General features: G+C 48.3%; 1 protein-coding gene across 2 annotated transcripts; it reads left to right on the forward strand.

Moving 5' to 3' along the window:
• Positions 1-6,243: 6,243 nt before the first annotated feature.
• LOC137437836 (guanine nucleotide-binding protein G(I)/G(S)/G(O) subunit gamma-2-like) lies at positions 6,244-14,512 on the forward strand. Of its 2 annotated transcripts, none has more exons than XM_068132503.2 (3): positions 6,244-6,401; positions 13,779-13,903; positions 14,099-14,512. In XM_068132503.2, the coding sequence occupies exons 2-3, from the start codon at positions 13,817-13,819 to the stop codon at positions 14,225-14,227; spliced, it is 216 nt and encodes a 71-aa protein (XP_067988604.1). In that variant the 5' UTR covers positions 6,244-6,401; positions 13,779-13,816; the 3' UTR covers positions 14,228-14,512. The 2 variants fall into 2 exon arrangements, with proteins under 2 accessions (XP_067988604.1, XP_067988605.1); XM_068132504.2 differs by having other exon boundaries at positions 6,277-6,401; positions 13,755-13,903.
• Positions 14,513-24,021: the final 9,509 nt, after the last annotated feature.

Genomic DNA, 24,021 nt, shown 5'->3' on the forward strand with positions numbered 1-24,021 from the left:
GAATTCACCGGAGGACACAAAAACTCGGAAATACGCTTCTTGAGCAGACTCAAAAGACCCCAAATACCTCAAACACCCTGAAATACCAAGAGGACCAAAATGAGTTTGAAGACCCCATAGATCCAAAAGACCCAAAATACCAAAAATAACCCCGAAGACTCAAAACACCCTGCAGATCCAAAAGACCCCAAATATCCTTAAAGACGAAGGCCTAAAAGACAAACATTCAAAAGAACACAAAGATCTAAAATACCCCAAAAACTCTTAAAGACCCCAAACACCCAAAATATCCCGCAGACCCCAAAAAACCCTGCAGACCCTGAAAGACCCAAAATATCCTGAAGATCCTAAAAACCCAAAATACAGCCAAATCTCAGGTCTGCCAAATCTCAGGCCGCCCTTCCGCTCGGGTCGGCCAAATTGTGTGTGTATGTGTGTGAGTACATGTGCGTGTGCTTGAGGCATGTGTATTGCAATGCCTTCAGAGGGTATTGACACCCCTTGACTTTTTTCACATTTTGTTGTGTTGCAGCCTGGGTTTGAAATGCATTGAAGTTGGATTATTTTCCACTGATCTGCACATCGTGCCCCATGGTATCAAAGTGGGGTTTTATTTTTGGAAATTCTTACAAATCAATTAGAAATGAAAATCTACCTTCATTTGCCGGTTACATGCACACACCCACTGGACAGCCAGGAATTCACCGGAGAATACAAAAACTCGGAAATACACTTCTTGAGCAGACGCAACCAACCATACCACCCTCGCTGGCACAACCAGACCGTACCACCACAGAGGACCCGAGCAATAGTCGTCTCACGCTATGCCTGCACAGGTAGCCGATATAAAAATTATAAAGGGGCGGAACCAATATAATTATCTCTGACGGGGACTAATGATTGGTCCCACACCTACACATATATAAGACGTCACGACTACAAAAGCAAGTCTTTCGAGGGACGTTTGTCGCGCATTGATCGCTCTCTTTGATCTTTGATTGATCATGAACAGAGATTGATCGCTCTCTTTGATTGATCATAACCTTTGGCTTTGCACAATTTCACTCGATCAGATGGATAGCTCGGCGGCAAACACAAAAACCGCTCCCATTGGGATACGAGCATGACATTTGACAGGGATGTTCTTATATATATACTCTTTAAATCCACTCGATTAGCCAAGTGGAAAATTCAACATGGCGGCCATTTCTTTCGAAATGGCCGCCAAAATTGCTAAAAAGTGCCCGTGTGGCGGACACAAAAGCCCACTGGCGTGGTGACATCATTCCTCGCACCAAGTGGGCGGTGGCCACGCCCGAGGGGTAGGCGTGGCCTCATGATATACACCGGGCGCGCAGCCCGGAGCGCGCCAGTGTTACAGTGAGCTCCTGAAATAAAGACGCTTATAAGTTACCGCTTGTCCGCTTCCTCCTTGCTCGCAAGCAGCGCGCGTAACGCCGCGCTTTACTGGTGACCCCCTCGACGTTGGATCTGCCGGAGCGATCCTTCCACACGCGACGCCATTGCCATGGCCAACTTCATCAAACTTCCCGAATTTTGGGAGGCTCAGGCCGAAGTCTGGTTCGTCCAGGCCGAAGCCCAATTTCAGCTTCGGCGCCTCACCGGCGATGACACGCGCTATTGCCACGTCGTCGCCTCCCTCGGGCCCGGCACGGCCGCTCGAGTTGTGTCCGTCCTTCGCCACCCACCGGACGGCCACAAGTACGAGGCACTCAAGCGGCTACTCCTAGCCACGTTCGGCCTCACGGACGACGCACGGGCCGACCGCCTCCTGGATCTCCCCGAGCTCGGTGACACGCGCCCGGCGGTCCGAATGGACCATATGCTGTCACTGTTGGGCGACGAAGCCCCCGGTTCTCTATTCCGGGCGCTTTTCCGTCGCCAACTTCCAGCGCAGGTTCGCCTCGCGTTGGCCGGGACCGGGCTAACGGAACCCCGAGCATTGGCAGCCGAGGCGGACAAGTACTTCGCCGCTTCGGACACGTGGGCGAGAGTCGGCGTGGCCGTCACGGCCCTCGTGGCTGATGCTGCTGATGCTGCTGCTGATGCTGCTGATCCACAGCATCAGCTTATACAGCATACGCAGCATGCTGATACGCACCTCGTGACCGCCGCCACGCCCTGCCCACCGCCGCGGCGAAAACCGCCACCGCGGGGAAACCCGCCAACTCCACCGGCCTGGCGGAGCCAGCCACGCTCCTCCAGCTCCACCACCTGGTGCTGGTTCCACGCCAAGTTCGGCCACGAAGCTCGGCAGTGTCATCCGCCATGCTCCTTCAACAGGTCGGGAAACGCCCGGGCCGGCGCTCAATAGTGGCGATGAGCGCCGGCCGTTCGAGCAGCCTTCTGTTCATAATGGGCACCTTCTCCGGGCGCCGTTACCTGTGCGACACGGGAGCGCAGGTGAGTGTCGTTCCCGCCGGCACGTCAGACAAGCACGCCGCGGGTGGGAGCCCCGCGCTGCTTGCCGCGAACGGGACGCCCATCCGTACGTACGGAAAACGCTGCCTCTCTCTGCGGTTCGGAGGGCAGGTTTTCCGATGGACGTTCGTCACCGCCGACGTGCCCATGGCACTGCTTGGCGCGGACTTCCTGTGCGCTAATGGGCTCCTGGTCGACGTCAAGCGCAGACGTCTTGTCCAGGCCGAGACGTTCAGCTCGCTCGCTTGTGCATTGCCCAGCTCAACGAGCGGCTTGCCAAGCGGCTTGCCGAACGGTTCGGTTCCGGCCACGTTGGTCTGTACGCTTCTGGCAGCGGACGCATTCACCCGCCTCCTCGCCGACTTCCCGGCCCTCACGCAGCCCACCTTCTCGGCGGGGGCCGTCAAGCACGGGGTGGCCCATCACATCCCCACCGTCGGGCCACCGGTCTACGCCCGGGCACGCCGCCTCGAGCCGACGAAGCTGGCGGTGGCAAAAGCGGCGTTCGCTACCCTGGAGCGACTCGGCATCGTTCGGCGCTCAGAGAGCGCTTGGGCGTCACCGCTGCACATCGTGCCGAAGCCCGGCGGGGGATGGCGACCGTGCGGGGACTATCGCCGTCTCAATGACGCCACGACTCCCGACCGCTACCCCGTCCCCCACATTCAGGACTTTTCCGCCCGTTTGGCGGGCATGTCCTTCTTCTCGAAGGTGGACCTCATACGCGGCTACCATCAGGTCCCCGTCAGGCCGGAGGACATCCCGAAGACGGTGGTCATCACGCCATTCGGGCTCTTCGAGTTCCTGCGCATGCCCTTCGGTCTAAAGAATGCGGCTCAGGCATTCCAGCGACTGATGGACAGCGTCCTGCGTGACTTGGATTTTGTCTACGTCTACCTGGACGATATCCTCGTCGCCAGCGCGTCCCGCGAAGAGCACCTACGCCACCTCCGCACGCTCTTCGAATGCCTGGGCCAGCATGGCCTGATTGTGAACCCCGCAAAGTGCCGGTTCGGCGCCACCATAATCGATTTTCTGGGGCACCGTGTCACCAGGCACGGAGCCGTCCCCCTGCCGGCCAAGGTGGAGGCGGTGAAGGGGTTTCCGTGCCCCCGCACGATCAGAGGGCTGCAGGAGTTCCTGGGCATGGTGAACTTTTACCATCGGTTCCTGCCCCGTATCGCCCAGCTCCTGCGCCCCCTGCACGAAGCTCTCCGAGGTAAGCCGGGCAAAGGCGACATTACCTGGACCGAGCAGATGGACATGGCGTTCACGGGCGCGAAGCTCGCCTTGGCTAACGCCACCATGCTCGCGCACCCGGCGCCCGATGCACCGATCGCCCTCACCACCGATGCCTTGGACTACGCGGTGGGCGCGGTGCACGAGCAATGGGTGCGTGGAGCTTGGCAACCGCTGGCGTTCTTTAGCCGGCAGCTTCACCCGCCCGAACGCCGTTACAGTACCTTCGACCGCGAGTTGCTCGGGCTTCACTTGGCGGTCAGGCACTTCCGCCATCTGCTCGAGGGCCGTGCGTTCACTGCCTTCGTCGACCACAAGCCGCTGATCTTCGCGATGGGCAAGGTCACCGAGCCGTGGTCGGCCCGGCAGCAGCGTCACCTCTCGGCCGTGTCCGAGTACACGACGGACATCCAGCATGTCGCGGGGAAGGACAACCCGGTGGCGGATTGCCTTTCCCGGGCCGTCACCCACGCAGTCCACCTCGGCATCGACTATGCCCGGATGGCAGCGGACCAGGCCGCTGACCCCGACGTCCAGGCCTTGCGGACCGTCGTCACGGGCCTCCGCGTCACCGAGGTGGCGTTCGACGGCGCGGGCGCGGCCCTCTTGTGCGACGTCTCCCTCGGGCGTCCTCGCCCCATCGTGCCCGCGGGCTGGCAGCGCCAGGTGTTTGACGCCATCCACGGCCTGTCCCACCCGGGTGCGAGGGCCTCCCAAAGGCTGATCGCCGACAAGTTCGTCTGGCATGGCCTCCGGAAGGCCGTCCGCGGCTGGGCCAGGACGTGCCTCGCGTGCCAGCGCGCCAAGGTGCACCGGCACACCCAGGCCCCGTTGGCCCCGTTCACGGTGCTGGAACGCCGGTTTGACCACGTCCATGTGGACCTGGTGGGACCTCTGCCCCCCTCGCGGGGTTTCACCTACATCCTCACCATGGTGGACCGCACCACCCGGTGGCCGGAGGCCGTGCCCTTGGCATCGACAACGGCGGCCGATGTCGCGCAGGCTTTCATCGCCACCTGGGTCGCCCGGGTCGGCGCCCCCTCAGACATCTCGTCCGACCGCGGCCCCCAGTTCACCTCGGAGCTCTGGGGGGCGGTCGCGCAGGGGCTCGGGGTCCGGCTGCACCGAACCACGGCCTACCACCCCCAGGCTAATGGCCTGTGTGAGCGATTTCACCGCTCATTGAAGGCCGCGCTCCGGGCCAGCCTCCGCGACGGCGGCTGGGTCGACAGGCTCCCCTGGGTCCTGCTGGGCCTCCGGACGGCGCCCAAGGAGGACCTGCGCGCATCCGCGGCGGAGTTGGTCTTCGGGCAACCGCTGCGGGTGCCGGGCGAGTGCCTCCCCGACTCCACGGCACCATGGTCCACGGCACAGCAGCGCTCCGCTCTGCAAGAGACCGCCCAGAGGTTCGCCCCGGTGCCAACGGCATGCCACGGGCACCCACCGACGCACGTCGCCCCGGAGCTTCGCACGGCGGAGTACGTCTTCGTCCGCCACGATGCCCACCGGACACCACTGCGGCCCCCGTACGACGGGCCTTTCCGCGTGCTGGAGACCGGGGCGAAGCACTTCACCCTGGACATCGGCGGTACTCCTGACCGCGTTTCGGTAGACCGCCTCAAGCCGGCCCACCTAGATGTGGACCATCCACCGCCAGTGGCCCGACCCCCGCGTCGTGGCCGCCCCCCTGCGGGCGGACCCCCGGCACCGCCCAGCCCCGCCACCACGCCGCCCCCTTGTCATGCACCCATCCCAGGGGCAGCCAGGGGCATCCCACCTGGCATCCCTGCACCCCGGACGCCGCCGATCGCCAGGGGGCGCTTCGGCCGGGTCATTCGTCTGCCCCGCAAACTGGACCTCCAGGTGCGCGGGAATTCTGGGGGGGCGCGTGTGGCGGACACAAAAGCCCACTGGCGTGGTCACATCATTCCTCGCACCAAGTGGGCGGTGGCCACGCCCGAGGGGTAGGCGTGGCCTCATGATATACACCGGGTGCGCAGCCCGGAGCGCGCCAGTGTTACAGTGAGCTCCTGAAATAAAGACGCTTATAAGTTACCGCTTGTCCGCTTCCTCCTTGCTCGCAAGCAGCGCGCGTAACGCCGCGCTTTACCATAAACTTTTTTATATTAAATTTAGAACGTGCGAGTATCAACACAAAATCACATAACTACATATTATCTATAAGAAGTTAAATTTTTCAATTGACTTAATTAGGTAAAATGAAAATTGTAACATTTTAGCAATTTTGGTAGCCATTTTGAAACAAATGGCCGCCATGTTTAATTTTACAGTTGGTTAATCGACTGGATTTAAAGAGTATCTATACAAAAACATAACTGCTAAGTTTCATGCTTGTATCTGAATGTGAACGATTCACCCTAACAATGCGTGTTAGCTGCCTGGGGATATACAGTCTATAGAGATTCCAGCATGAGCACGTCCACGAGGGTGAATGAGGTGTATAAAAGAGGTGTGTGAGGTTCCGTTCAGACGAGTTCAGAAGCGGAGTGAAGTGAAAGGCAGAGAATTGAGAGGTGGGTTGGAGTAAACGTTGCAGGAGGAGTTAGTTTGGGGCTTGTGACGTCATTGTTTTTGCTTGGTTTACAAAGCGCGGACTCTCCGACCCTCGTCAGATCGGTGCTGTCTTCTTCTTGACCCAGGACCTCGGACAGGAGTCTTGCTTGTACCGTGGACGCTGACACAGAGTTCGACCAATAAGGGTGAGTTTTACATCCGCATATGGTTTGATTGTTTTTAACTTGACGTCACAGTGTTGGACCTGCTAGTGCTATCCCTTGTGGAGTTTAGTCATGATAAGGTGGGGAATTGTATTCACGTAGTGGACACTGATGACATCTCCAGGACTATGTACCGTCAAACAACAACAAACGAAAGGTGCAAGAGGGATGGGGAGGCTGGGAAGGGAATCTCCTTCCATATAATAGCACATTGCTCCAGCTCCAGCTGTACTGCTGATGCAGTGCCCCAAACCTGCAGGGAAGTTATAGTTATTTATGAGGATAGTTTGTAGGTTTTAAAACATTTTACTTTTAGAGTGTACGTTAGAGCAAGAATTTGTAATTTGTTTAGAGTGCCGGCGATAGCTCGCCTACCCTTCGCGAAGGGCATTGTGGGATCTTTCACGTCCATCAACTAATGCCGATGTGCTTCCCAACCGGTTGTATATTACGGCATACACATTGATGCCTCGTCCTGCCTGCTAGACACCAGGATGACAGTTTATAGCTGAGTCGAGATTCAACACCAGGCTGGACAGGTCAGAGGTGAGTGTGCGTACCTCCACAGGGTGAGCCATAAGTCCCAGGACACGGAGTTAGCTGCTTATATGTTTTCCTTTTTTCAGATAATACATTCAACATAGGCCTATATGACAGACACTAGTCCATTTGCAGTGGAAGAGAGGCTGGTAGCAGTTGTGTGGTACCATGAGAAGAGAAACACAAACAAGACGATGAAACTTTGAGGAGCGTTTTTGAAAGTCAGCACCATCAAAATCATTACGGAAACGTTCTGCAGAGTTGGGTGTTTCGTAATCATCGTTACGTCGCACAATGAAAGACCTTCACATGAAACCATGTAAACCAACTGTCATTTGTGAATTGTCAGATGCAGATCATGAAAACAGGTTGACAGATTGTGATTGCGGCCATACTTCTGTGGTCACCGCGCAGCCCTGACCTGACCACTTGTGACAATGCTCTGTCGGGGTACATCAAAGCTAAGATGCAGAACATCGCATGGCATCCGTTGATGAACTGAAACAATGCATTCAGGAAGCATTTGGCACCATAACGCATGGTAAAATCTAGCGCCGTGACAACAGCGGACATCATATGGATGCACTCGATGTCTAAGGATGTATATTGATAAACAAATCTTGTATAAGCAGCGAAAACCGTATCCTGGGACGTAGAACCCATTCCGCAGATTGTCGTGCCAGTCCGGGGAAGGGAATAATTACTTGTTATCTTAAAGGAAATGTTTCGGAATTTTTTGGAGCAAATTGCCCCCACTTTTCCATCCCCAATCCTCCACTCCCACACCCCCATCCACAGTGAATTGTAATTGATAAACTGTTGTATTTAATTAATGTTGTGTAGGTGTAGCGCAGGCTTGAGCTGCCAGTATCCCTGGATGAAAGGGAAAACAGGCACGTTATGTTTGGCTCCAAATGACCTTTGGAATCTCAGAATCTCACATATGACTGTTTTAACTCTCAGGGGAAAATGAGGGAATCAGGGGGAGAAATAGAAGATTTTGACATTTTGTACATCACGTTATAGTATAACATTCATATTGTCCATTATAATATCTAAACCACCGATGTGTTTCCCAACCTGTTGTATATTAGGTTGTAAGCAATCAGTTTGCACAGTCTGTTCATGTGTTTACTTTTCTTCGTTATAAACATTTATTACCCAGGATTCGTGTTTTGTTTCAGGGTGTCTCTTTATGATGAAACTGTATGAAACTCTGCATGAAACCATGGTCTCAAAGCAAAACCATGGTTTTAAAGCGTTAAACCATACTCTTAAAGTTCAATAAACCATATTCATAAAAATTATTAAGCCATAGTTTTAAAGCGTTAAACCATGTTATTAAAGTTTAATAAAACACGATTTTAAAGTGTTAAACCATGTTCTTAAAGTTTAATAAACCATGGTCTTAAAGTTTAATAAACCACGGTTTTAAAGCGTTAAACCATACTCTTAAAGTTCAATAAACCATATTCATAAAAATTATTAAGCCATAGTTTTAAAGCGTTAAACCATGTTATTAAAGTTTAATAAAACACGGTTTTAAAGTGTTAAACCATGTTCTTAAAGTTTAATAAACCATGGTCTTAAAGTTTAATAAACCATGGTTTTAAAGTTTAATAAACCACGGTTTTAAAGTGTTAAACCATGTTCTTAAAGTTCAACTAGAACGGGCACTCGGTAGAGCGCATACCTTCGCCGCAGCTACTTTTGTTGCCAAAATAAAAGACTACAAGATCTGTGTAGCAAGATTCGAGGGAATGACACTCGATGACTACAAGATCTCGGCGCTGATTCGTTGTCACTGTGCCATAGTCCCGTTGATTTGCACGGAAAGAACCATGTTTACGGCTGCTAATCCAAGTTTATTACATGCATCCTTACAACTGTAAAATATGCATATATATATATATGTTCTGTTTTTCATCTCTTCAAATTGCACCAACAGTCGAAAACATCATGACACATAAGAATGACACATCTACTTTCATCCAATTTGGATCCGAATTGACCGCGTTATGATTTTTAAAAAACCGCACATTTTGCAAGGGCGTGACCCCCCTGACCTTTGGCCCCCAACCGCTAACAAGGGTTATGACGTCAGAGTGTCATGTCGCATATCACAAGATTGGGCATTGAATTCTGAACATTTTGGCATTAGTTTCATACAAATTGGACACAAATTGACCGCGCTATGGTAAAAAGACGATTTTGACCTTTTCATGACCTTGACCTTGACCTTTGACCCGATCGATTCCAAAATCTAATCAAATGGTTCCCGGATAATAACCTATCATCCCACCAAATTTCATGCGAATCGGTTGAATACTTTTTGAGTTATGCGAATAACATACACACACACACACACACACACACACAGACATACAAATAAATACACAGCGATCAAAACATAACCTTCCGCTTTTGCGAAGGTAATAAACAATAGTTTCAGAGCATAAAACCATGTTCTTAAAGTTCAATAAACAATAGTTTCAGAGCATAAAACCATGTTCTTAAAGTTCAATAAACAATATAGTCAGGTTCACTATGTTTTTTCGTTCAAAATCATGGTAGATTAGCAAACCTATACATTTTTGGAAACGTTATTACATGGAAAATCTGAAAATCAATGTTTACATTTGCCAATTCCGACCAATTCGATTCGACCAATTCGACAAATTCGACCAATCGACCAATTCCATTCGACCAATTCGACCATTCGACCATTCGACCAATCGCTTCGATCGACCATTCGACCATTCGCCCAATTCGATCGATTCGATTCGATTCGATTCGATTCATCGAATTCGATTCGATCGACCATTCGACCAATTCGATTTGCCAATAAATTTGACCGACCTTTGCTTGTGTGGAACGGACTGTGAAAACGATGCGGACTATATTGTCGGATACGACACACAGGACAGTGATGACGAACTCTAAATGGCATATTCTGTAATCGTGTATGTTTGATGCCATTGACTGCCTGTGTATATTTTGTCATTGACTGCCTGTGTAGATGTGAAGTTATACTGACTGCATGTGTATATATGATTTTGCTGACTGCCTGTGTATGTTTGGTGATATGAATTATTGTGACACATTTTGATGTTATTAACTGCCTGTACAAAATGATAACATGTATTTGATTATGCAACTTATCGCGAATATAAAGACAGTATTTTGCAATTCAAAACCTTTGATTCGTGTCTTACCATTCCCCATAGCACTAATTTGATACTTCCATTGGATTCCTTGTCCCTGAAAATATAGGTTTAGTATATTTTAAAAAGTTTTTAGGGTAATTAGAGGCAGAAATAGAACAAAATATGTATTTTACAGTGGCCATTTTGAAAATCCAAAATGGCCGCCATACAGGTATCTCTCCAAATGTAAACATTGATTTTTAGTTTCCTTATGCTATAACCTTTCCAAAAATGTATAGGTTTGCTAATCTACCATGATTTTGAACGAAATATAATTTATTGACATCGTGAACCTGACTATCAAGATCCCATTAGACCTTCAATACCCTCAAGCCACTTTAGATCCTCAAAACCCCTTTATACCCTCAAGACCTTCAAGATTCCATTAAACCCACAAGATCCTTGATGCTTTAACCTCTCAAGACCATTAAAACCCCATTAGACCCTGAAGACACTTCAGACACTTTGACTTCTCATAACACTTTCCACCCTCCATGACTTTCCAGGATTTCAAAGACCCATAAACATCCTGTCCCAGATATGGGAGATCATTCCTGAAGAGACATGGCTGCTTGCAGTCCCTGCCAATCTGTGTGACTGCCAGATTCCCCGGCACTGAGGCTGCTCTCTGAGAATAGCCAGGGAGATGCTGTCTTTCGCAAGCATATGATCAGATGAACCAATGGGAGCAGAGGAAGAGGAGACATTTGCGGGGAAGTTTGTCATCATCAAGTCCAAGGAGTGGATTTGCCATTGGAAGAAATCCAGGTGGGAAAGTTCACAGATAGAGTCACTCCCATGAAGTTACAGAGGTTCTTTGTCACAGAGGTCACACAGAAGCATCCACATCTACTTGTTGTTTTGCAAGGCACCAAGTAGATGTGGCTGCTGTTGATTAATTACATAATTACATAATTCAATAAATCTACCCCTCTGATGGCATTTCCAACATTAAGGGTTCCACTACCCTCACCAGGTCCAGGTGATAATAAGCCCATAGCCATTGGCACTTTCTGGGGTTTCTGAGTTATTTAACCACCACTCAGCTTTTGGCGTTGCTGTAATAAGATTAGTCGAAGCAGGGTGAGCGAGCAGTTTTCAGAGCACCTCTCAGAGCACTTGAACTGTTATCCGAATTTCATTGTCTGTTACCAAAACAGTTACATTAATTTGATTGCCTTACTTGAACAGTTACCTTAATTTAATTGTGTAACCTGAAGAGTTATATCAATTACTAGCGAGGTACCCGTGCTACTCACAGGTGGGAAACCAAAAGCAAACAAACAATGTGGAAATAGTGAATGCTAAACCCTGAACCAATAAATTACACATTCCTGTGCCACCTTCAGTTGAACGTCAGACATGGAAAGCAGGTTCGTGAATGACTTGCACAAAAAAACGTACCCAGTCTGAATTGCTATATCCAGTCAATGGCGAAACTGCAAATGGGGAATCCGCGAATGTCACGGACAGAAAACCTTACATCATTTCCTCATTCTGCTTTAAACTCAGTATCATTATATTTTCATTCAAAACAACATCATTCATCATTCCAATCACAAATTAATACTATGGAACCACCTTTAGAGGCCATTTTTCCCTGCAGAGCAGGGGTTGGGCTTTTTCGGGCACCTTGGTCCCCTTTGTGAAGCAATGTTTTACAGCCGGATGTCCTTCCTGCTGCCAACCCTGTTAGTCACCTCTTGCGACACGTAGGAAATTACCAGTGAACTGGTATTCAATTTGCCGACCTCGGAGGGATGACAGGCTGAGTCAACCCCCCTGGTGTTGATTCAGTGATCGACCGGGATTACAAACCCAGGATCCTAGGATCCCAAGCCGGCACCCTAACCGCTAAGCCAACACCAGGTTCCACAAATGAATACTATATAATAAATATATAAAAATTTAATGTTAAATCACAATTGTATTGAGATATTATGAAACTAGTGAATCAACGTAATCTTGTTCACTTCTGGATCGGCAGCAACTCCATATTGATCTGATTTCAAATTTATAATTTTATTGAAGAATTTATGAAACCTCCTACCTACTTTACGACACCCGCTGGGACCCCAGAACGTTCCACAGAAGGTTTGGTGGGGCTAGCCCCTAAAACTGAGGGAGTAGTTTGAGGACGGACAGACAGACAGACGGACGGACGGATGCTCCTGTTTTATAATATAGATATTGCCTGTTACCTGTGCACGTACCTGAAATTCATGGGCTGGTACCTGAAGTTACCTGGATTTTGTTGCCTGTTACCTGAACAGTTACTTGAATAAGCGACCTATCGCTGGCACCATGAAAAAAATTTAAATTCCTGCTGTAGCTTACAGGGGGAACTGCATCAGCAATATAGCTGTGCTCTCAGCAATGATGCAACCACCTGCTCCAGCCTACAGGCTGCATGCAAAACAAACGAATGAATGAACAGGTAGCTGAACACTTACCTGAATCTCGTTATCCCTCCAAATGATGGTCATTGATTTATCAGGCATGCAAACATAGTGGAATTTTGAACCCACTCACCTGCAGCCCCATAAAAGCTTTTCCTGCTCCTTTCTCATACTCCTATCTCTGCCAAACCTTGACATTTTCTCCCTTGTTGTAACTAAAATGACAATGTTATCTTGCCTCCTACAGTGGTGAGAACACTCCGTACCTTTTTGCATTCAGATATCCGTTTTTACTGTATCTGGACTCTGGACTGAATGTTGACTTTGAGCTTAAAAGAAATGTACAACCTGTACCCATTTAAGTAATAAAAATGTGGAACTCCCTTCCTGCAAACCACGTGGTGATGCCGATCCTTTTCCATGAGAAATCACACCTTGAATAAACGATCTTTTTACAGGATAGAAGTTAAAGTTCTTATCTGCATGATGACGGAATATGGTTGTATGGATTGTAGGTGGTGGTGGTGGGGTGGTTAGAGGGTTGCTTGCAAACGGAACACATCCTGTGTGTCCAACAAGACCAGAGGCGTGTTCTATTAGCAAGCCGTTTTCTAACGGAGCACGTCCATTTATGTTAGCAAAATGGCCGCTTTAATCAGATTCAAAATGATTGGTGGATATTTCTTCAATTTTACTATCACAGAGGACGATATGGAAACGTGCAGTTCATACTTCAATTGTTACTCTACTTTTATCCGAATTCTATAAAATCTACAAACATATAAAACTCCGTCCGCCTCCCCAAAATGCACAGTGTCCATAGATGGGGAGGGGAGGAGGACTCTCTCCCTTCTGCCTCCCCATTTATTTATCTTTCTCTTCCTCTTCATATTTTACTCTCTATAATCGCTGCTAATACAATATATTCGTTTGGGGAAGTTGTTGTCACAAGAGGATCGAGTAAAACTGAAAAAAACGGCCTGGATAGCATTTGCTCGAGTAGGCCTACCACAATAGCATTGTTTCCATGGAGATCGCCATGTTGTTAAGGGGTGCTGTGTGCTCTGTTCAGTTGGCGTGCTTGCTTTAGCGCTTTGAATCAAGCAAGCTGTTTGGCAAGTGGTAAATAAGACGCTTGCTGACGGAACATACCTCCGATAACATCGGTGTTGCTGTTTTGCAATGACCAGTTCACCTGGACAATGTGCTTGCAGACCGTGACCACCCTTAGTCCGGACCCTGCAGAGTGACCATGGCAACAAACAGCACAAACAGCTTGATTCAAGCTCGGCGTATTGTTGAGCAACTTCGCATTGACGCAAATTTACGTCGGATCAAGGTGGGTATACGCAGGGTAACACACTAGGTGTCAAACACCTGTTGAGGATGCTGCAGTTATGATGGCGGTGAAGTGGTTAAACCACCACTTCACTCTCCTCACGACCACTAGAATCAACACAATAAGTATCAATGTATGACCCGGATACAAGGTGTCCAAACTGACTAGTTATGTATGGTTTTGCATGTGCTGCAGGTGTCCAAGGCTGCAATGGACCTGATGGACTATTGCAATGAGCACATAAGAGAAGATCCCCTTCTAAACCCACCACCTTCCGCCGAAAACCCCTTTCGAGAAAAGAGGGTTTTCTGCAATATCCTCTAATAACTTTCCTCAATGCAAACCTGCACTTTTCACTTCCAGCAATTTTTACAAACCACGACGTGATGTATAATGCAGTAGCCATTTGTACGCCAAGCTTTATATGAGTAGAGTCACTCACCCTGTCCACCTGGTTGCATAATTTCTGATGGATGGATGTGCCACTGATGTAGTTCCCCTGTGATTTAGGGCATTAGGGAAAGAGTTTGGAAATCTGCAAGGGCCGGAATGGTGGTGACAATCACATATCATGAGCAGTATGTATAATAAATGAGTGGATTGAATGAATGAATCGTTTTTTTCAATGCTGGTTCCCTTTAAATCAGTGTTTTTCAAGTTTGTGGTTGTTACGGCGCGCACATAGAACAAAGCAAGGTTAGGCAATTGGTTCACTCTGTCTGTCAGTTTTAGATCGCGGAACCACATCACATGATTGGCATTAATTGTTATATTTTGAATACTGTAGAACACGAACCTGCAGTTTAGCAGTATTTTGGCTCTGAAATTGGCAAATTGTACGGAGTCGCGTCCTGAACGCGGAAAAGCAATTGCCTCAGTCTGTTGCCTGCCTGGCAGTCAAACAAAATTAGAAATCATTCCAAACAGGAAACGCACCGTTTTAGGGACAGAAACAACAGGTAGGAATAACTAATGCAACGTGGTAAATAAGAGGGTGCATCAACAGTGGTAGACTTCCGATTCAATGGGGGTTGTTTTCTACAGCCTTTCAAACTTTTATTTTATTTCAATTGAATTATATATTTGAACACTGTAAAACACAAATTGTCTTGCTTACTCTTCCAAAAATCATCAGTTTAGTAGTACTTGGGCAAAATTTTACGCCATCTCGACCAATCAAATTCACCGCTTGAACTCTCGGGGCGGGGAATATCGAGGGGCGGGGAATATCGAGATTCAGACAAAATGGTGACACCAAACAATGCAATGCCTGAGAAAACTTCATCTGAAAGATCAATTTGTTTAGTGCATATTTTTCTCAAAATGTCGTTTTAAAATTATAGAGTTATATATTATACATAGATTATCTATATATATAAAACACAGTTTGTGTGTGTGTAATGTTACCGATAGACTCCTAAACGGAGAGGCTCACGTGCTTGATATTTGGCATAGACATGGCCATTGAGCCTGGGAAGGACATGGCCTACCTCAAAATATTTGACGAGATCCATATTTTTTATTCATATTTACCTCAGCGCATTTCAGCGAGGAACATTATACACGGAATCTCAGCCGGTGCCAGAGCAGCTCGCTGATTCGCTCAGAGCGATCACGTGATGTTCCATCCCTGCCGCCAGACCATTGAACTGAAAATATATAGAATGACCATTGCCATTCACACCACATAGGTGGAGATGCAGCTACCGGGCGCCATCTTGGTTGGCACTCGATGCTGGGCGATGGTGATTTCCGTCACACGTTTGCACGTAATTCAGAGCGAAAAGCGATTGCGTTTTTTCACCTTTGATGCGATCGTGTTTTGTGTCGATTTTTGTCGATTTTGTGCGATATTAATTAAACGTCTTTGAAACAGCTGTGAAACGTCTTTCCACAACCCTCCAGTAACCGATTGGAGCAGTTTATTGCTGCACAAAATGGCATTTTAACAGTTGTCTGGCTTTTAAAATCTGGGACATGTTCAAAACAAACGAGATCCGCGAAGCGAGTTGGTCGAGTCGTGTTAACCAAGATGGCGACACGGCGGCTTCACTTTTCACGGAGTATGAGCATTCTATATATTTTCAATTCCGTGCGCCAGACTCGCTCACGTACTTGATTTGTGGCATAGACATGGCCATTGGGCCTTCGCGGTGTAATTTGTGCGAGGCTTTTGTCCGAGTGAGCTTGAGGCGATAGGGCGAATGTACGGGTCTCCCTTCCCCTGTCCAGCAACGCCGGTACTGGAGGGCGTCGCAGGATCGGTGAGTCTCCAAAATCCGCTTCGTGCTGTTGTTGCGAAGATGCAGGACGATGTCGCGATTGTTGTGCTGCTCTCCTACCATGAGAACTACAACGTCATTGTTGACTGGCCCTCCATCCTCCCCTTCCCTCCTTCCCCTCCCATTCCCCCTCCCTTCCCCCTCCACCCTACACCCTCCCCTCCCCCTCCCCTCCCTCTCCCCTGCCCCTCCCTTTCCCCCCTCCCCCTTCCCCTTCCCCCCTTCCCCTTCCCTCTCCCCTCCCACCTCCCCCCTACCCATTCCCCCCTACCCCTTCCCCTTATTCCCTCCCCATTCCCCTTCTTCCCTCCCCCCTCTCCTCCCCCTCCCCTCCCCCCTCCTTTTCTCCCTCTCCTTCCCCCTCGCCTTCCCCCTTCCCCCCTCCCCCTCTCCTTCCCCCTTCCCCCCTTCCCCCCCCTACCCCTCCCCCCTCTCCTCCCCTCCCCCCCGTTCCCCTTCCCCCTCTCCCCGTTCTCCTCCCCCGCCCGGCAATGCCGGGTACTTCTGCTAGTAAGTTATAAATTTATAGATTTCTTAGAAAAGAGTTGGCAGAAGATTCAACCCTGGACAGTTTCGTTTGACCCATCGGCTTTGTATGGTCACTATCACGCCTGTTATTCAAAATTTACGAACAAAGCTAATGTAGCTCATGCTCAGAAACAAAGTAAGATTTTAAAATACCCTTCTCATGTCTTTTTTCAAAACAACGTGGGGGAGGTGTGCTATAAAGTCTACAGTTGTGTACATATAATACATCCACAAGAGGCATGCAGTTCCGACTGGTACATACAGAACATACACTACATGACCAAAAGTATGCGGACACACCTTCTAATTAGTGGGTTCAGCTGTTTCAGCCACACCTATTGCTGTCAGGTACATATAATCAAGCACACAGCCATGCAATCTCCATAGACAAACATTGGCAGTAGAATGGGCCGTACTGAAGAGCTCAGTGACTTTCAACGTGGCACCGTCACAGGATGCCACCTTTCCAACAAGTCAGTTCGTCAAATTTCTGCCCTGCTAGAGCTGCCCCGGTCAACTGTAAGTGCTGTTATTGTGAAGTGGAAACTTCGAGGAGCAACAACAGCTCAGCCGCGAAGTGATAGGCCAAACAAGCTCACAGGACGGGACCGCCAAGTGCTGAAGTGCGTAGCGCGTAAAAATCGTCTGTCCTTGGTTGCAAAACTCACTACTGAGTTCCAAACTGCCTCTGGAAGCAACGTCAGTAGAACAACTGTTCGTCGGGAGCTTCATGAAATGGGGTTCCATGGCTGAGCAGCCGCACATAAGCCTAAGATCACCGTGCGCATCGGCTGGAGTGGTGCAAGGCTCGCCGCCATTGGACTCTGGAGCAGTGGAAATGCATTCTCTGGAGTGATGAATCATGCTTCACCATCTGGCAGGCCGACGGACGAAACTGGGTTTGGCGGATGCCATGAGAACACTACCTGCCTGAATGCATAGTGCCAACTGTAAAGTTTGGTGGAGGAGGAATAATGGTCTGGGGCTGTTTTTCATGGTTCGTTTGGCCCCTTGGTTCCAGTGAAGGGAAATCTTAACACTACAGTATACAATGACATTCCAGACGATTGTGTGCTTCGAACTTTTTGCAAACAGTTTGGGGAAGGCCCTTTCCTGTTTCAGCATGACAATTCCCCCATGCACAAAGCAAAGTCCATACATAAATGGTTTGTCGAGATCGGTGTGGAAGAAATTGACTGGTATGCACAGAGCCCTGACCTCAACCCCATTGAACACCTTTGGAATGAATTAGAACGCCAACTACGAGCCAGGCCTAATCGCCCAACATCAGTGCCTGACCTCACTAATGCTCTTGTTGCTGAATGGAAGCAAATCCCCGCAGCAATGTTCCAACATCTAGTGGAAAGCCTTCCCAGAAGAGTGGAGGCTGTTATAGCAGCAAAGGGGGGGGGGGGGGGGGGGGAGGGGACCACCTCAATATTAATGCCCATGATTTTGGAATGAGATGTTTGACGAGCACGTACGGGTGTGATGTTCATGTGTCCACATACTTTTGGCCATGCAGCGTACATAAGCGGATTGAGGGTGGGGGAGAGAGAGGCAAGCACAAATGCGAATCATAATCATAGCACATCAACCGAGTCATATAGTTCCGTTAAGTAATATGCAACTTCTGGTGACATTCATGATCAAATTTCTCCAGACTTCGCTATCCTGTACTGCTTCCCGCAGCTCATGAAGAGACAGCTTTTTGCATTGCAACTGGAAATATAGGAAATACCAGCCTCCATGGTTTGTATTGTCAGATATTTGTCTTTCCAGATCTTTGTGAATCCTGACATTGCTGTTCTCACTGCACCTCTGTCTCCCCTTCTTCTTGTTTTGTATATAGGCCCCTTTTCAGACATATCAGGTGCTCCGGCATCCCAAATTCTCTCAACATAAGTCACATCAATTCATGGTCGACACAGTCGAAGGCTTTGTTAAAATCTATAAAACAGGCGTACACGTTCCTTTGATATTCCCTTGCTCTTTCCATCGCCCACCTCACATTTGTGATTTAATCTCTTGTGCCTCTTCCTCTTCTGAAATCTGCTTGCTCAAAGTTGGCCTCCAAAGCCAGCCGTCAACTGCGCATCCTCTGTTGTACAAAGTCCTTCCTTGGCACTACTGAACTTCTACCCACCTACAAGGCCTTCATCCGCAACTTGATGGAGTACTGCTCTCCCCTCTGGGCTGGCTCCCCTGCCTGCCTTGCCAAACAAAGGCCGTCAAGATTATTGGACTCTCCCGCGCTGAAGCTGAGTATCTGGGCTTATCACTTTGCCATCGCAGACAGGTTGATTTTCTCTCTGTCTTCTAGTTCTACCGCCTCCTTTCTGGTCTTTTACCCACTCCTCTCTCCGTGCTTTGTCCCCTCCCTCCCCCCCCCCAGGTTTATGCAGGGCTCACTCGGTCCACCATCAACCCCCTCTTCTCATTGTTCACCTCCAGGCTCCACGCATTTCTTCCTCCTTTCTCCAACCTGTGGAATAAACTTCCACATCAACTTCCATGTCATTCCTCCCTCCATGTCTTCAAGAAAGCTGTTCGCCACCATCTCAGATCATCCCAATCCAAAACCATGACCTTTTCTACCCTCGTTAACCCCACCCAAATCCCTCCACCTTCCAATTTTTCCTCCTTGAGGTTTCCTTCTGAATCCAGCCTCTGTGTCCATTTTGCCCACCGCATGCACACGTGTTTTTCGTCCTGGTTTTGTCTGTTACATCCTCATCCATACATTGTACTCGCTCTTCCACGAGCCTCGACTATGTATACAAAATAGACGTAGTCATAATCCCATTCACGTTCAAACAGTACGTAATTAATAGACGTACTCACACGAGTCAACCGACACCGAGACGAGGGCTAATTGGTTTTTTATATACTAGGGCATGCCCGTACTATATATATATCTAAAATTATATCCCCCCCCCTCTATTTACATGAAATGGTTTGGTCCAAAGCGAACGGCTTGCGAGTACGGTGACAATCCCCCCCCTCTATTTACATGAAATGGTTTGGTCCAAAGCGAACGGCTTGCGGAGTTTGGTAAAGAAATCGCCATAGCGTGCACAAAGCGCAGGAAAGCGAAAGAATCGCAAATTAGTTTTAATTAGTTTTAAAACATAGTTTAACGCCAACATAGTTTGCCAACGTGAAATAAATGAATACGCTCTCAAATGTGCCGTCCGAGGCAGAGTCTGTTCGGCACGTTCGGCACACGTGATAGCTCGCTGCTCTCTGATTGGTTGAATCGTTTTTTGGACATAGCTCGGTAACTACTTCTCCGATTAATATGAAACCTTGAAAAGGCACATCCTCGGGTCCCCAGCAATATACCTGGCAAGGTTAAAGTATATCGGACCCGTGGTTGTCGAGAAACAGCGGTCACAGACAGACACACAGAGATTACTGGCATTATAGATAGACTAGGGCATGCCCGTACTATATATATATCTAAAATTATATCCCCCCCCCCCTCTATTTACATGAAATGGTTTGGTCCAAAGCGAACGGCTTGCGAGTACGGTGACAATCCCCCCCCTCTATTTACATGAAATGGTTTGGTCCAAAGCGAACGGCTTGCGAGTACGGTGACAATCCCCCCCCCCCCCTCTATTTACATGAAATGGTTTGGTCCAAAGCGAACGGCTTGCGGAGTTTGGTAAAGAAATCGCCATAGCGTGCACAAACGCGCAGGAAAGCGAAAGAATCGCAAAGTAGTTTTAATTAGTTTTAAAACATAGTTTAACGCCAACATAGTTTGCCAACGTGAAATAAATGAATACGCTCTCAAATGTGCCGTCCGAGGCAGAGTCTGTTCGCCACGTTCGGCACACGTGATAGCTCGCTGCTCTCTGATTGGTTGAATCGTTTTTTGGACATAGCTCGCTAACTACTTGTCCGATTAATATGAAACCTTGAAAAGGCACATCCTCGGGTCCCCAGCAATATACCTGGCAAGTTTAAAGTATATCGGACCCGTGGTTGTCGAGAAACAGCGGTCACAGACATACATACATACATACATACATACATACATACATACATACATACATACATACATACATACACACAGAGATTACTGGAATTATAGATAGATAATATCTATATCTATATATATATTTGTGCAGCGTCTGTCCTGTCCTGTGTTGTGTTGTCTTGTGTTGTGTTGTCACTGAACTGCTTTCTCAAACTTTTGTGAAATCGTACCAAACTTCTGGTATGCACATATCTCTCCCCTCGGTATGTCCTAAGGGTATTTAAAAAAAAAAATAGCAATTCTTTTTTTCTTTTTTTGGGGGAATTTTTTGGGGAATTTTTTTTTTCAACTTCAATTGTTTATAAAATGTGATATCACGTATATTACAAATACATTTGTGCAAAATAATTCTTTGAATTATGATTGGTTTAAACCATGACAAAACGGCAACTCTTCTTTTGGTCTTTTTCTGGTCTTCTGGTGCTTTTTTGGTGCTTTTGGTGCTTTTTCTGGTGCTTTTTCTGGTCTTCATCAATGATCTCTCTGACTCTCTTGAAAATCCTCTCTATCTCTTTGCTGACGACTCTACTCTCTGTCGCTCCATTCCTCATCCCTCAGATCGGCAGTCTGCAGCCTCCTCACTCTCTGCAGACCTGGACAAAATCACAGACTGGGCAAACAAGTGGAACATGTCTTTCAATCCTGATAAATCTCACACTCTTACGATGTCTCTCCGAAAAGACCGACTGGAAAACCCTCCCATCCACTTTCTGAATAATCCTCTCCAAGAAGTTCTGTCACTCAAGCTTTTGGGTCTCACTATTTGCCATGATCTTTCCTGGGAAAACCACATTTCAAATCTGGCCTCCAAAGCCAGTCGCCGACTGGGCATCCTCCGTCGTGCGAAGTCCTTCCTTGGCACACCTGAGCTCCTCACCACATACAAGGCTTTCATCCGCAGCTCTATGGAATACTGCTCTCCCCTCTGGTCTGGTGCTCCTGCCTCACACCTAGCCCGTCTTCACGCTGTTGAAACCAAAGCTTTCAGAATCATTGGAATCTCCCGCGATGAAGCTAACTCCAAGGGCCTTTCACTCACTCACCGCAGGCAGGTTGGTGGTCTTTCCGTCTTCTACCGACTCCTCTCTGGCCTTGCCGCCCCCCAGCCCTCTCTGGGCTCTGTCCCCCAAATATTCCTACAGGTTGCACAAGATCTGCCTGCAACCCTCTTATGGTTAAACTGCCAAAATCAAGACTTTCTGCTCACCTTCACTCCTTCATTCCTCTTTTCTCCCGCCTCTGGAACAAACTCCCTCACTCTCTTCAATCCCACTGCACCCTCCAGGTCTTTAAAACAGCTGTTCACCACCATCTCTTACCCTCCCCCATCCAAAACCTTGATCTTTTCTACCCCCGCTAATTTCGGTCCCCTTGTGTTTTATACCTCTCCCCTCCCCTCCCCCTCCCCTTCCCACGCCTCCTGCCCCCAAGCCCTCTCCCTCCCACACTTCTCCCTGCTCACAAATGTTGTGGTTGTGTGCTTCCCCTTCTCTCCCAATCTTGTCTTCCGCTCCCTCTTTTTGTATATTTTGTTTGTCTGGTTGATTTGTTTGTGAAATAAATGTTAGCTCTTTCACGAGCCTCGATTCAGTATACAAAAAAACAAAAAAAACAACAAAAAACTCGGGTATAGTCATTTATCTACAGACTTGGCATTTAATATGGAATATTTTTTTTTTCTTGACTTGGGTTTACTTTCTTAACTCAATATATCAATCTGGTGCGTTTCTTTTACACTTTGGTGATTTATTTGTTAAAAGAACCATGTCACTGATTGTCTGTCGCAGCAAGAAGTCAACAACAGGATTATATCACAGGTGGTGTGGCAAAATGTACGGACAGGTGCATTTGATGATTGGCTTCACAGTCGGGTATACAAGGGTTGTTGCGTTCTGTATTAATGGAAAACAACTGCTGCCCGTCTCCAAAAGTTATTGCCGCTTTCTCTGGAGATGGTCCGTCACCTCGACAATGCTGTTTGTTATGGAGTGGTGGCTTTAAGAAATTACGGCATGAAACAGCGTGCTATCGCTCGGCAGTATGGCATCACTCAAGGTCAGGTGTCAAAGATCCTGAAACGAAATGCTCAGAGGGGTGTCCTTACTCCAATACCGAGACCAGGACGTCCCCGCAGAACCACAAGGAGAGATGATCGCCAGCTGCACCGGTTAGTCCGCAATGGCCGTACCAAGTCAGCTAATCGGCTTAGGGCTGAGTGGCAGCAACTGACAAATGTGCATGTATCCAGAAGGCTCGTCAATCAACGACTGGTTCAAGCAGGCTATCGTGCCAGGCATCCTCTGAGAAAGCCACGCCTGACCAGACAACACAGCCAGCGCCGATTGCAGTGGGCCAGAGAGCACCGTCAATGGCAGCCAGGACACTGGAATCACGTGATCTTCAGTGACGAGTCTAGATTTCTGGTCTATCGTCAAGATGGCCGCATCCGAGTGCGCAGACAAGTGCATGAAGCCCACAACAAAGATTGTATAGTGCCAAGAGTCCAAGCTGGAGGTGGTGGGGTGATCGTTTGGGCTGCTTTTCATGCAGGGGGCAAAACTGACCTGGTTGTTCTGAATGGAAACCTGAACCAGTTCAAGTACAGGGTCATTCTGGAAGAAACATTGCTTCCATTTGCTCGTGCAGCCTTTCGAGGAAACTTTGTCTTCCAAGATGACAATGCACGGCCTCATCGTGCTCGCATGATCCAACACTTTCTTGCTGACCGTGGTGTAGAGCATATGGAGTGGCCTGCCATGTCCCCGGATATGAATCCGATCGAGAACTTGTGGGCAGAATTAACACGTCAAATCGACCACTTGGACCAGCAGCCGACCTCTGTGCCTGAATTGCAGCAGGCTATTCTCACTGCATGGCAAGCGATTCCTGTCCAAACCTTGGCAAATCTCGTGAACAGCATGCCTCAACGTGTACGTGCTCTCCTGAATGCTCGTGGGGGTTACACGAAGTACTGAACTGTAATTTTACTGTCCTTAATCCCAGTCGTAATTTAACTTTTGTTTTTGTTAAAAAAAATTTTGCCTAATGTGCAAAATAAAGAGATACTTCTGGAAAACGTACAGAAGTTTAACACAGTACTGTCCATGAATTGAGTTCGATATCAGTTTACATCACTTTCAAGGATCAATTTATTTGCTTCGAAATGTCAAATGTGGTTTTTGTTTCTTTTAAAGGTCACATTAACAAAATCTAGAATAATTTCAACATAATTCCAATGAACTTTTGGTTCTAAGACATCT

The sequence above is a fragment of the Myxine glutinosa genome, chromosome 12 (genome assembly GCF_964187855.1).
Source record: "Myxine glutinosa chromosome 12, kmMyxGlut1.1, whole genome shotgun sequence".
Lineage (NCBI taxonomy): Eukaryota > Metazoa > Chordata > Myxini > Myxiniformes > Myxinidae > Myxine > Myxine glutinosa.